Genomic DNA, 12,064 nt, shown 5'->3' with positions numbered 1-12,064 from the left:
CCTGAGCAGATGTCCTGGATCCTGGCATGGGGTAGGAAACATAACCATCTGGACTAACGCTCTTCACTGTGGCAATTGCTTTTGTCTCCTCACTGTATTCCTCACTGTTCTATAACCTACAACTACTATATTTCTTGTTGCTCCCCAATGTTCCTGGTCATTTACAAAATACCTTGCAAGAACTGTAACAAGCACTACATTGGACAAACAAGTAGAAGACTCGCCACCAGAATGAACATCAACTCGCCACAAAAAAGATATGACCCACTCTCATTAATATCCTTACATACAAATGAAGAAGGACACCACTTCGACTAGAACAACACATTCGTCCTTGGACAAGCCAAACAAAGACATGCACGAGAATTCCTAGAAGCATGGAATTCCAACCAGAATTCTATGAACAAAGACATTGACTTGGACCCCATTTACCACCCTCTGAGAAAAAGAACAGGAAATGACATTACCACAGGAAATGACATCACCAACCGAAGGAAACCTAAACACACAAATAGAAAGTAGAGCACTAACACCAGTGCTTCACCGGAGGCTCACTGATGATGTGAACTAGTATGTTGATGAAACATCTGAAAATGAACCTTCCAATTCAGCGAGCAAACTTACATTCAGTGTATTGAATGCTTTCTTGAAAACAAAATAAACTACATCTACCATTTCCCCTTTATCAACTCTGCATTTTATCTCCTCAAAGAACTCTAGAAAACTTGTCAAACATGATTTCCTTTCACTAAACCATGTTTACTGTTTGATTATGTTAAGCTTTTCCTAATTTTCTGCCATTTCTTCCTTTAAAATGGACTGTAGGATTTTTCCAACAACAGATGTTAGGTTAACTAGGCTATAATTTCCTACTTTCTGTCTCCTTCTCTTCTTGAAAAGGGGCTCTCCTATCTGTTGAAGCCCTCCTGGAATCCAGTGAATCTTGGTATAGTTCAACAAATATGTCCACTACAATTGGTTCTAGGGCATTAGTTCCAGTCTTATGCCATTCTGTGTTAAAAGAAAATCATGTAATAGCAGCACTATTTAAACTAATGGGGCCAGAATCATGTAATAACCATCATGCCCTTTAAACGTTTGCACTTTAGAAACAGTGTCCCCAATTTGGCAATCATGTTACAGTGAATTTGCATTAATGGAATGTGTGTTATAGCAGAAAGACCTGAATTTATACAGCAACTTCCTTTAATGAATTGCATGTAAATCCTAATGACTAATCTATCTTCAGTCCCTTTAGTTTGTCCACTGTGATAGAGTGTTGCAAGAACATTCCTCCCATTACCTTCCTTATCTGTTATCTTTGAAATATTTATAGCATACTCCACTGTGAAGACCATTTCAAAATATTGGTATAATTATTTGCTGCTTCCCTGTAGCCACTATTAATATCCATTTTATATTCTCCAAAGGTGCCACACTCACTAGCTAATGTCTTTTATTTCAAATGCCTATAGAAGCTCTTTAAGTTTAGTTTATATTTCTTGCCAATTTACTTTCATAATTGTTTTCTCCCTCTATTAGCTTTTTAGTCCTCCACTGCTGATCCTTAAAAAAAAATCAATCCCCTGACCTACCACTAGTTTTTGCCACTTTGCATGCCTTAGCTTTTGATTGGATTCTCTTCTTGACTAACACTGTTGACCAAGATTCGGAGATGCCGGTGTTGGACTGGGGTGTACAAAGTTAAAAATCACACAATCACCTGATGAAAGAGCGCCGCTCCGAAAGTTAGTGTGCTTCCAATTAAACCTGTTGGACTATAACCTGGTGTTGTGTGATTTTTAACATTGTTGACCAAGGGTGGTTCATCCCTCTCATTAAATCCTTTTTTGATTGGAATAAATTGTTATTGAGTATTGTGGAATTTCTGCTTAAATGTCAGCTACTGCTCATTCACTGACTTTCACCTTAGTTCATTTTCCCAGACTGCTAAAGTCAACTCTTTTTTTTCCAGATGTCTGTAACTGACATTAAGTAGACATTGCTTTGAGAGCTGAATTACTCTCCCTCAAAACGAGATTGAAATTCTACCATGTTGTCATGGTGACCTATGAGAGAATCCTTAGCTACATGGTAGGCTACTGCAGAAAATACGGAGATATGGCATTGAGGGTGAGTTGGAGGTTTGGATTAGGAATTGGCTGGATGGAAGAAGACAGAGGGTAGTAGTTGATGGCAAAGTTTCTTCATGGTCTGTTTTGGGACCATTGCTGTTTGTCATTTTTATAAATGACCTGGAAGTGGGGTTAGAAGGTTGGGTGAGCAAGTTTGCGGATGATACGAAAGTCGGAGGAGTTGTTGACAGTGAGGAAGGATGTGGCAGGTTACAGCAGGATATAGTGAAGCTGCAGAGCTGGGCAGAAAGGTGGCAAATGGAATTCAATGTAGCTAAGTGTGAGGTGATTCACTTTGGGAAGAATAACAAAAAGATGGGGTACTGGGCTAATGGTCGGATACTTGGTAGTGTGGATGAGCAGAGGGATCTTGGTGTCCATGTACACAGATCTCTGAAAGTTGCCACCCAGGTAAATAGTGCGGTGAGGAAGGCATATGGCGTACTGGCTTTTATTGGTAGAGGAATTGAGTTCCGGAGTCCTGAGGTCATGATGCAGTTGTATAAGACTCTGGTGCGGCCGCATCTGGAATATTGTGTGCAGTTTTGGTCGCCATACTATAGGAAGGATGTGGAAGCACTGGAACGGGTGCAGAGGAGGTTTACCAGGATGTTGCCTGGTATGGAAGGAAGATCGTATGAGGAAAGACTGAGACACTTGGGGCTGTTTTCATTAGAGAAAAGAAGGTTTAGGGGTGACTTGATTGAGGTGTACAAGATGAATAGGGGGTTAGATAGGGTTGACAGTGTGAACCTTTTCCCGCGTATGGAGTCGGGTATTACAAGGGGGCATAGCTTTAAATTAAGGGGGGGTAGATATAGGACTGTAGTTAGGGGTAGGTTCTTCACTCAGCGAGTGTTAAGTTCATGGAATGCCCTGCCAGTAGCAGTGGTGGACTCTCCCTCTTTATGGGCATTTAAGCGGGCATTGGATAGGTATATGGAGGATAGTGGGTTAGTATAGGTTAGGTGGGCTTGGATCGGCGCAATATCGAGGGCCAAAGGGCCTGTACTGCGCTGTATTCTTCTATGTTCTATGTTCTATGATCCTTTATTATTCCAAGCGCCCATTCCTGGATAGATTCTGAAACATACTTCTCTAAAAAGCAGCTCTTGGTGCACCCTTTAAATTTATCTTCCATGTTAACCTTGCCCATTTGATTTATCCAGTTAATATGCAGAATCAAATCACCCAAGACATTTATAGTGCCCTTCCTACATGCCTCCATTACTTTCCAATTTATACTATGTCCTTACCATCAGGCAACTCCTTTGGAGTCCATAGGCAAGTCCCACCTGCAACTTCTTTTCCTTAATTCCACCTAAACTGATTCCACATCACAATCTATTGCACCTATATTGTCAATCACCACTGCACTGATACCTTCCTTTATTAATAGTGCTACCCAACCTCCTTTTCCTTTCTCTAGCAGAGCAACAACCAATTCCAGTCAACTCCAATAGATCCAACTCTGTCTCTTGACTTTCTGTCACAGGTTTCTTGACTCACCTGCTCATCTAGGTGCTACAGATTACTGGCAAAAAGTTACTGGGGAGATAATTACTCCAGAAGTTTTTTGTGGAGGGGTGTAAGGAAAATGGCCAGGATACATAGCTTATGCTGCAGCAGCAAGCTGATGTCTTCAGTCTTCTCAATGTTTAATTGAATAAGTTGTAACTTACCCATGATTGGATATTAAACAAGCAATGAGACAGCACAGAGCTAATCAAGAAATATGGGAGGTAAATGGTAGAGGTAAGTGACATCAATGTATGTGTGGAACCAATTCCATGACTGGAGAAGAGGGTCTGAAAAGGCAGCATACAAATGAGGAAAAGAACAATCCAAGAACAGAGTCTTGGCAGAGATGTAAGAGTAGCGGGTTTCTGGTTTAATCACACCTGCTTCAAATTTTCACGTATAATTTTCTTTTGTTCATTGCTTCACAGTTTCACAAATATATTACACATGTAGTATACTTGAGCTAGATTTTTGTACTATAGTTGGATTTTACAGCATTATTTTGTTGAAGATATAGCTGGGAAATTATTTTGCATGTTTAATGGTCTCAAACTCTTCGTCATGTTGCTGCCAGGGCAACAGATGTCCAATCCAATTCATTTTTGTTGTTGAAAACACATTGGACGAAAATCTAGCTCAAGTATACTACAGTAGGGGAGTGTGGTGCTAGAAAAGCACAGCAGCTCAGGCAGCATCCGAGGAGCAGGAGAATCAACGTTTTGGGCAAAAGCCCTTCATCAGGAATGAAATTATACTATATGTGCATCATAATTGTGGAACAGTGAAATGATGAACCAAAGAAAATTAAATATTAAAATTTCTGTTTTCTTCATCTGTTGCTTAATTTTATGCTGTGATTCATCAAATAACAATTATAATAAAGATGGAAAAATGCTCTAAAATTACATTGAACAAGAGCTTTGTGATTTTATTTCCAGAGAAGATGCATAGCAATTTAAATATTATCTATGAGTAAAGGAAGTCAACACCTTCCTTAATTCTGACCAAATTGTTAAATTCTTGTTTAAGAACATTCTCATTTAACATGATTTTAAATTAAAATATTAAACTTGCAATTATTTTTGAGGTTAATGCTGAACTGTTTTATTTTCAAAATTCTTGCAGGTGGAACTAACCAATGATGTGCAGTCATTACTGCCAATAATGGTAGCTGTCATGGTGGCCAGGATGACTGGAGACTTGTTCAACCGTTCATTGTACAGTTCTTTACTGAAACAAAAATGTATTCCATTCCTGGAGCCAGAACCACGTGTTGCGTACCAGAACAAACCGTAAGTATCTTCAGAACCATCCAAAACGTGTCTCATCTTCTATGATCAGACACTCACATACCTGATTTGTGTTATGTTGGAATGTTTGAGGTTAAATAATTGAATAAATCAAACTTGACAGGATTAAGAGTTGGATTTGAGAAAGATTATTTATGAATTTACTGTCGGAATGGAGTTGGGATTTAACAATGTGTTACAAAAGATAACTGTCTTTCTTATGCCTTAAGGACTGTTCGCATTGATTTAGGATGTAATACTGAAAAGGAGACATACTCCTTGTTGTGGATTATGACTTTGTTCAACAATGACAAATGATAATAATGAGTTGGTCGAGTATTTCAATATTTATTCTATTTTGGTCAATAAATTCGATATTAATGACCTAACTTCTGTCCCCAGCAATGTGCAGGAGGGGGCAAACTGGGATAATCAATAAAATTTGGCTCATCACTCCTGAGCTAATACATTTTTGCTGGTCATTTCTTTAATGGTGGTGGACACTATTAATATGTTTAAATCAGGCTCTGATACTGTGAATGTGGGCACTGATGGTTTGCTGGTAATTAGTGCAAACTGAAAAATTAGCAGTGAACTGCCTTCTTGAGTCCATGCAGTGTATGTCATTCACATTACTGGTAGATAGGCAGTTCAATGATTTTGATGAATTCACCATGAAATAATAATGATATATTTCTAAGTGATTCTCACCCCTGGATTTCAACTCTTTTGTTCATGTTTGATTGAAGGCTGTAATGAGGTTTGGAGCTGGTATAACCCAAGCTGGCATGAGTGAGTATGTCATTGGGAACTAAATGACACTCATTAGCACTGTTCATGTCACCATCCTTCATTTGTTGATGATTGAGAGTCAGCTGAGGGGCCTGACGAATGCCTGAAATGGATTGATGCTGCTTTTTGTCAGTAGGAAATACAAGCATTATTTTCAAAGTGACAAGTAGAGGCCAGTTTCATAGTTATACTGGAACAGCTTGGTTAAATGCACAGCCAATCTGGGATATAATTCTTCAGCACTTCAACCATAATATTATTGAAGCCCATAAACATTTCTTTATCCAATGCACTCAACTATTTATTGATATCATGTAGAGTGGCTGAAGAGTGGCATCTATTACGGTGCGAATGTCAGCTACTGCTTTGTCTTTAAAATGTAATTGAGCATTTAATTGAACAACATTGCAAAAGTGTTAAGGTATATGCTCAGTGCTAATGTTAAGAACATTGCCTCAGGACTGAAGGAGAACTTGGAGCGAGAGAGGCAAGATCCATTTGTCATGGCTCACCTGAGTATCAGTGAGATGTATCAGATGAAGAAAGAGGTTCTACTGAGGAAGTATGAGCAGTCAGGGCTAAGCTAAAAAGCAGAACATCAAAAGTTATAGTCTCTGGATTGATAGCTGAGGAGGAGTGCTCACATGACACGAGATGTGGAAAGTTGAAGAGGAAGGACAAGGCAATAGTGCAGGGCAATGATAAGTCAGTGATTTCCAGAATGTAAAAGGAATGGGCAGAACATTTAACATGAGAATGCACTAGCAAAAGGTTTGAGTGGGGAAAAAATGGTAAAAAGATCGAGTTGATTGATTTTTTTTATGTGAATGCATTCTGCATTTGTAACAAGATGGCATAATCTTATCATTACAGAGGTATGGCTTGAAAGTGACCATGGTTGGGACCTTAATATTTACGTGTATTTGAAATTTTGGAAGGATAATGAAGGGAAAAGGAGGTGGAGTAGCATTGTTAGTATAAGATGAGTTCAGTATAACAATGAAATTTTAACTTGACTCAGTGGATCAAGGGGGCACAGTGGCTCAATGGATAGCACTGCTGCCTGACAGTGCCAAGGACCTGGATTTGATTCCAGCCTTTGGTGACTGTGTGAAGTTTGCATGTTCTCCCTGTGTCTGCGTGAGTTCTGCTGGGTGCTCCAGTTTCCTCCCAAAGTACAAAGATGTACAGCTTAGATGGATTGGCCACGCTAAATTATCTGTGCAGGCTAAGTGGATTAGCCCTGGTAAATACAGGATAGGTCAAAGGGGTGGGCTGCTCTTTGGAGGAACAGTGCTGACTTGATGGGCCAAATGCCCCTTTCCACACTGTAGGGATTCTATTATATGTAAAGTTAGTTTAAGTTGAGGGTAGGGATAACAAAGGAAATAAGTCAGTGGTGAGAGTTGTTTGTAGGTCCCCTGACAGCAGTTAGACCGAGAGACAGTATAAATTAAGAAATAATGGGAACCTACAGGAAGGATCCTACAACTATTTGGTGGATTTCAGACATCACATGGATTGGATAGATCTACTTGATAAAGCTCTTCTGAAGTATGAGTTTATAGACTGTAATCATAAAATAACTAGGCTACAGATTTGGTAATGCATAATAAACCAGGATTAATGAATGGTCTCGTAGTAAAAGATCCTTTTGGTAAGAGTGGTTATAACATGATAGAATTTCAGGTTCAGTTTGACGGTGAGAAATGTCAATTTGTAACTAGTGGCCTAAATTTAAACAAAGGTAGTCACAGGGATATGAAGACAGATTTGGCTAAAGTGGAATTGGAGAATAGTTTAAACATTAAACTGGCGGAGAAGTAGCAGTAGACTTTTAAGGATATATTTCATAAGTCTATAAAGACAAATTCCATTGAGAAAAAAAGACTCTTTGTAAAGGATACATTATCCATGGCTAACTAAAGAAGTTAAGGATGGTATGAAATTGAAAGAAAAGGGATAAAACACTGCAAAGATTAATGGTACTTGAGGAGATTGGGGGAAAAATAGAAACCAGCAAAATATGACTAAAATAAAAAGAGTACGGGATTGAAGTATGAGAAAAATATATCAAGAAATATAAACACAGATGATAAAAGGTTTAGTATTATGCAAAAAGGAAATGAATAGCAAAGTGAGTGTCATTCCCTCAGCTGGTAGATTGGCAAATTTATATGCAGAAATTTGGAATTGGTAAAAACATTAAGCAGTTGCTTTGTATTTCTCTCCATTGCAGAAGACACATAAAACATCCCACAAATAGAAGAAAATACATAGGCAAACAGAATAGTGGAACTTGAAACAATTGTGATTACAAGAAAAATGTACAAGGAAAACTAATGGGATTAAAGGCTAAAATGTTTCCAGAACTTGATGGACTGAATCTTTAGGATTTAAAAGAAGTGGCTGCAGAGATATTGAAGCACCTGTAATTTTCTGAAATTCCCTAGATTCTGGCAAGGTCTTACTTGGTCAGTAAATCTTAAATGTAGCACCTGTATTCAAGAAAGGAGGATGACAAGGAAACTACAGGCCAACATTTGTCATTGTAGAAATGCTGGAATTCATTACTCAAGTCAAGTTGCCATAGTCTTATCAGACCATCAGCCTATTAAGGAGGTAGTCGCAGGATATTTAGAAGAGCATAATCAGGCAGAATCAATATGGCTTTGTGAAATATAAATTGCATTTAATATATTTATTACAGTTTTTTGATGATGTGCATCAGGGTAGATAAAATGGAGCCATTAGATTGAGTATATATAGATGTCTTAAAAGCATTTGATGAGGTATCACATAAAAGTTACTGCATCAGATAAGAGCTAAGGTTTTGGGTGATATATTGGAGGATTGGCTAAATAACAACAAATAGCATTGACATAAATACACAATTTTTAGCTTGGTCAACAGAAACAACTGAAGTGGCACAGGGATTAGTCTTCACTAGTTGAGATCTATGTTAACTTGGATGAAGGGACAGGTTGCATTGCAGTCAAATTTACAGGGGATGCAATGATTGGTTGGAAACCAAGTTGTGAGGAGGATGCAGAGAATCTACAAAGGGATGGAGATAGGTTAAGTGAGCGTACAAAAATGTTGCAGATGTAGTATAAGGAGGGAAAATGTGAGGTATGACATTTTGGCAGGCAGAACAGAAAATCAGAGCATTATTTAAGTGGAGAGAGATTTGGAATGCTGCGGAGTAGAGGAATCTGTGTGAGCTCTTACATGAATCAGAAAATGTTAGCACGTAATTAGGAAGGCAAATGGAATGTTGGCCATTAGTCCAAGGGAAATGTAATATAGAAGTTGGGATGCTTTGCTATAACTGTATTCAGCATTGGAGAGACCACACCTTAGGTACTATGTGAAATTTTGTCTCCTTACTTAAGGAATGATGTGTTTTTTTTTGGAGGGTAAAAACAATGACTGCAGATGCTGGAAACCAGATTCTGGATTAGTGGTGCTGGAAGAGCACAGCAGTTCAGGCAGCATCCAAGGAGCAGTAACATCGACGTTTCGGGCAAAACCCTTTCATCAGGAATAAAGGCGAGGAGGGTGGGGGTGGGGAGAAAGTAGCATAGAGTACAATAGGTGAATGGGGGAGGGGATGAAGGTGATAGGTCAAGGAGGAGGGTGGAGTGGATAGGTGGAAAAGAAGATAGGCAGGTAGGACAAGTCATGGGGACAGTGCTGAGCTGGAAGTTTGGAACTAGGGTGAGGTGGGGGAAGGGGAAATGAGGAAACTGTTGAAGTCCACATTGATGCCCTGGGGTTGCAGTGTTCCGAGGCAAAAGATGAGGTGTTCTTCCTCCAGGCGTCTGGTGATGAGGGAACGGCGGTGAAGGAGGCCCAGGACCTCCATGTCCTCGGCAGAGTGGGAGTGGGAGGGGGAGTTGAAATGTTGGGCCACAGGGCGGTGTGGTTGATTGGTGTGGGTGTCCTGGAGATGTTTCCTAAAGCGCTGTGCTAGGAGGCGTCCAGTCTCCCCAATGTAGAGGAGACCGCATCGGGAGCAACGGATACAGTAAATGATATTAGTGAATGTGCAGGTAAAACTTTGGATGTGGAAGGCTCCTTCAGTGCCTTGGATGGAGGTGAGGGAGGAGGTGTGGGCGCAGGTTTTGCAATTCCTGCGGTGGCAGGGGAAGGTACCAGGATCGGAGGGTGGGTTGTATGTGGGCATGTACCTGACCAGGTAGTCACGGAGGGAACGGTCTTTGCGGAAGACGGAAAGGGGTGGGGAGGGAAATATATCCCTGGTGGTGGGGTCTTTTTGGAGGTGGCAAAAATGTCGGTGGATGATTTGGTTTATGCGAAGGTTGGTAGGGTGGAAGGTGAGCACCAGGGACGTTCGGTCCTTGTTATGGTTGGAGGGGTGGGGTCTGAGGGTGGAGGTACGGGATGTGGACGAGATGTGTTGGAGGGCATCTTTAACCATGTGGGAAGGGAAATTGCGGTCTCTAAAGAAGGAGGCCATCTGGTGTGTTTTGTGGTGGAACTGGTCCTCCTGGGAGCAGATACGGCAGAGGCAGAGGAATTGGGAATACGGGACGGCATTTTTGCAAGAGGTAGGGTGGGAAGTGGTATAATCCAGACACAGTTCAAAGGAGCTTTACTAGACTGATTCCTGGATGAAGTGTTGACTTATAAGGAAAGGTTACGCAAGTTGTGTTTATATTCATTGGAGTTTAGAACAATGAGAAATTACCTTATTAAAACATGTAAGATTTTGAGTAAGGTTGAGAGGGTAGATGCAGTCAAGATATTTTCCCTCATGGGAAACATGGAGTCAGTTTCAAAATAAGGGGTCTGGCATTTAAGACTGAGCTGAACATGAATTTTTACTCTCAGAGATTGTTAAAAGTTTGGAATTCTGTTTCATAGAGAACAACGGAAGATGTGTTTTTTAAAAAATATTGACAAGGTTGAGTTAGATTTTTGTTGTGCAAGTGGACATGGGGGATAAGCAGGAAAATGCAGTTAAGTCCTAGTCCAGGTGGTTTGTTTGTGTACCTACTTCTTCAAAGCTTATGATAAATTGAATAATGTGGTTGTCATCTTTGGAAGCACCCTTGTAATGAGTCTTGGAGGGTTTGTTTAACCAAATAAAATAGAATATCAATAGAATGCTTGGCTGAGTTCCAAACCAACTAATGGATTTAGCCAGCAGCATTTGTTTATACAATACACAGTTGGTCAGGGCACATTATGCTTTGCTTTGTATAACAATTCAATTTGCAGTGTATGAACAATTAATGGATTAAAATGGCTGTTCATTTACTTTTATTGGTGAGAGTTTTCAAGAAGAGGATGAGGGGCTGTGTGCTTGATTGACAGTTTTACAAGTTCCTTCCTTATACTACATCTGCTACATTTTTGTACACTCACCTATCCACATCCCTTTGTAAATTCACTGCATTCTCTTCACAGCTTGGTTTCCAACCAATCATTGTGTCATCTGCAAATTTGGCTGCAATGCAACCTATCCCTTCGTCAAGTGAACATAGATCTTAAGTAGTGAAGACCACAACATCGATCCCTGTTTCACTTCAGTTGTTTCTGCTGACCAAGCTGAAAATGATGTCTTTATGTCAATGCTGTCAGCTGTTATTTAGCCAATCCTCCAATATATCACCCATTTTTAAGAGTAGAGTTTTAATACATAATTGTTTATTTATGTTTCAGAAATTTTCTCTGTTAATATGAGGCACATGATACTGGGTGAATGGGTAAAGTGGATGCATGGACGGTACATGGAAAATATGGAGGAGATTGGGTGATACAACAGGATATAGAAGGGTGATGAAGTGCATGAGAAATATGAAGGAGTATGGAAAATTATTAAAGACATAGGTGTAATTGAATATGAGGGCTGAGGGCCAGTGTACCTAACATTCATTCATAAAACTGGGCTGATGCCCCAATGAATGGAGGTGAGCCTTCTAACCTGCGCACCACAGCTTCCACATGCCTTTTTTCAAACCTGACCCTGCTTTGAGCAGTATCTTTCCTGACCTCAGCTTTCCTTGAGACTCTGGTATGAAAGTAGCATGGATGGACATTGTCAGGCACAAGGCAGAACTGTAACATCAGGAAATGGCACAATCCATGATTCCTGTCTTGAAGATAAAAATCCTATCCTTTGTCTCCACTCTTTAATCATGACAATGCTGTCATGCATAGATGCAGTGATAGAGTCAATATCACACAGACAAAGGTCATTTATCCCAGATAGTCTCAAGTTAGCTCTTTGTGGAGAAATGCAATCAACTTCATTTTTTGATCTGTCCCTCTTGTCCTGCAGTAATTTCCCTAAATGTG

General features: G+C 39.9%; 1 protein-coding gene across 1 annotated transcript in view; it reads left to right on the top strand.

The window, feature by feature from the left end:
* LOC122549475 (chloride channel protein C-like) overlaps positions 1 to 12,064 on the top strand; it is a 131,070-nt gene that overhangs the window by 64,598 nt on the left and 54,408 nt on the right. Inside the window, exon 12 of the mRNA XM_043689335.2 lies at positions 4,782 to 4,948. Coding sequence (XP_043545270.1) covers positions 4,782 to 4,948 — 167 coding nt within the window. The remainder of the gene's footprint in view (positions 1 to 4,781; positions 4,949 to 12,064) is intronic.

Source organism: Chiloscyllium plagiosum, unplaced genomic scaffold, assembly GCF_037043375.1.
Source record: "Chiloscyllium plagiosum isolate Xiang-an unplaced genomic scaffold, Cpla_swu_hap1 HiC_scaffold_4, whole genome shotgun sequence".
In the NCBI taxonomy this organism is placed as follows: Eukaryota; Metazoa; Chordata; class Chondrichthyes; order Orectolobiformes; family Hemiscylliidae; genus Chiloscyllium; species Chiloscyllium plagiosum.
Note: the sequence above shows the minus strand (reverse complement) of the source record. Positions and strands in the feature narration are given on the sequence as shown.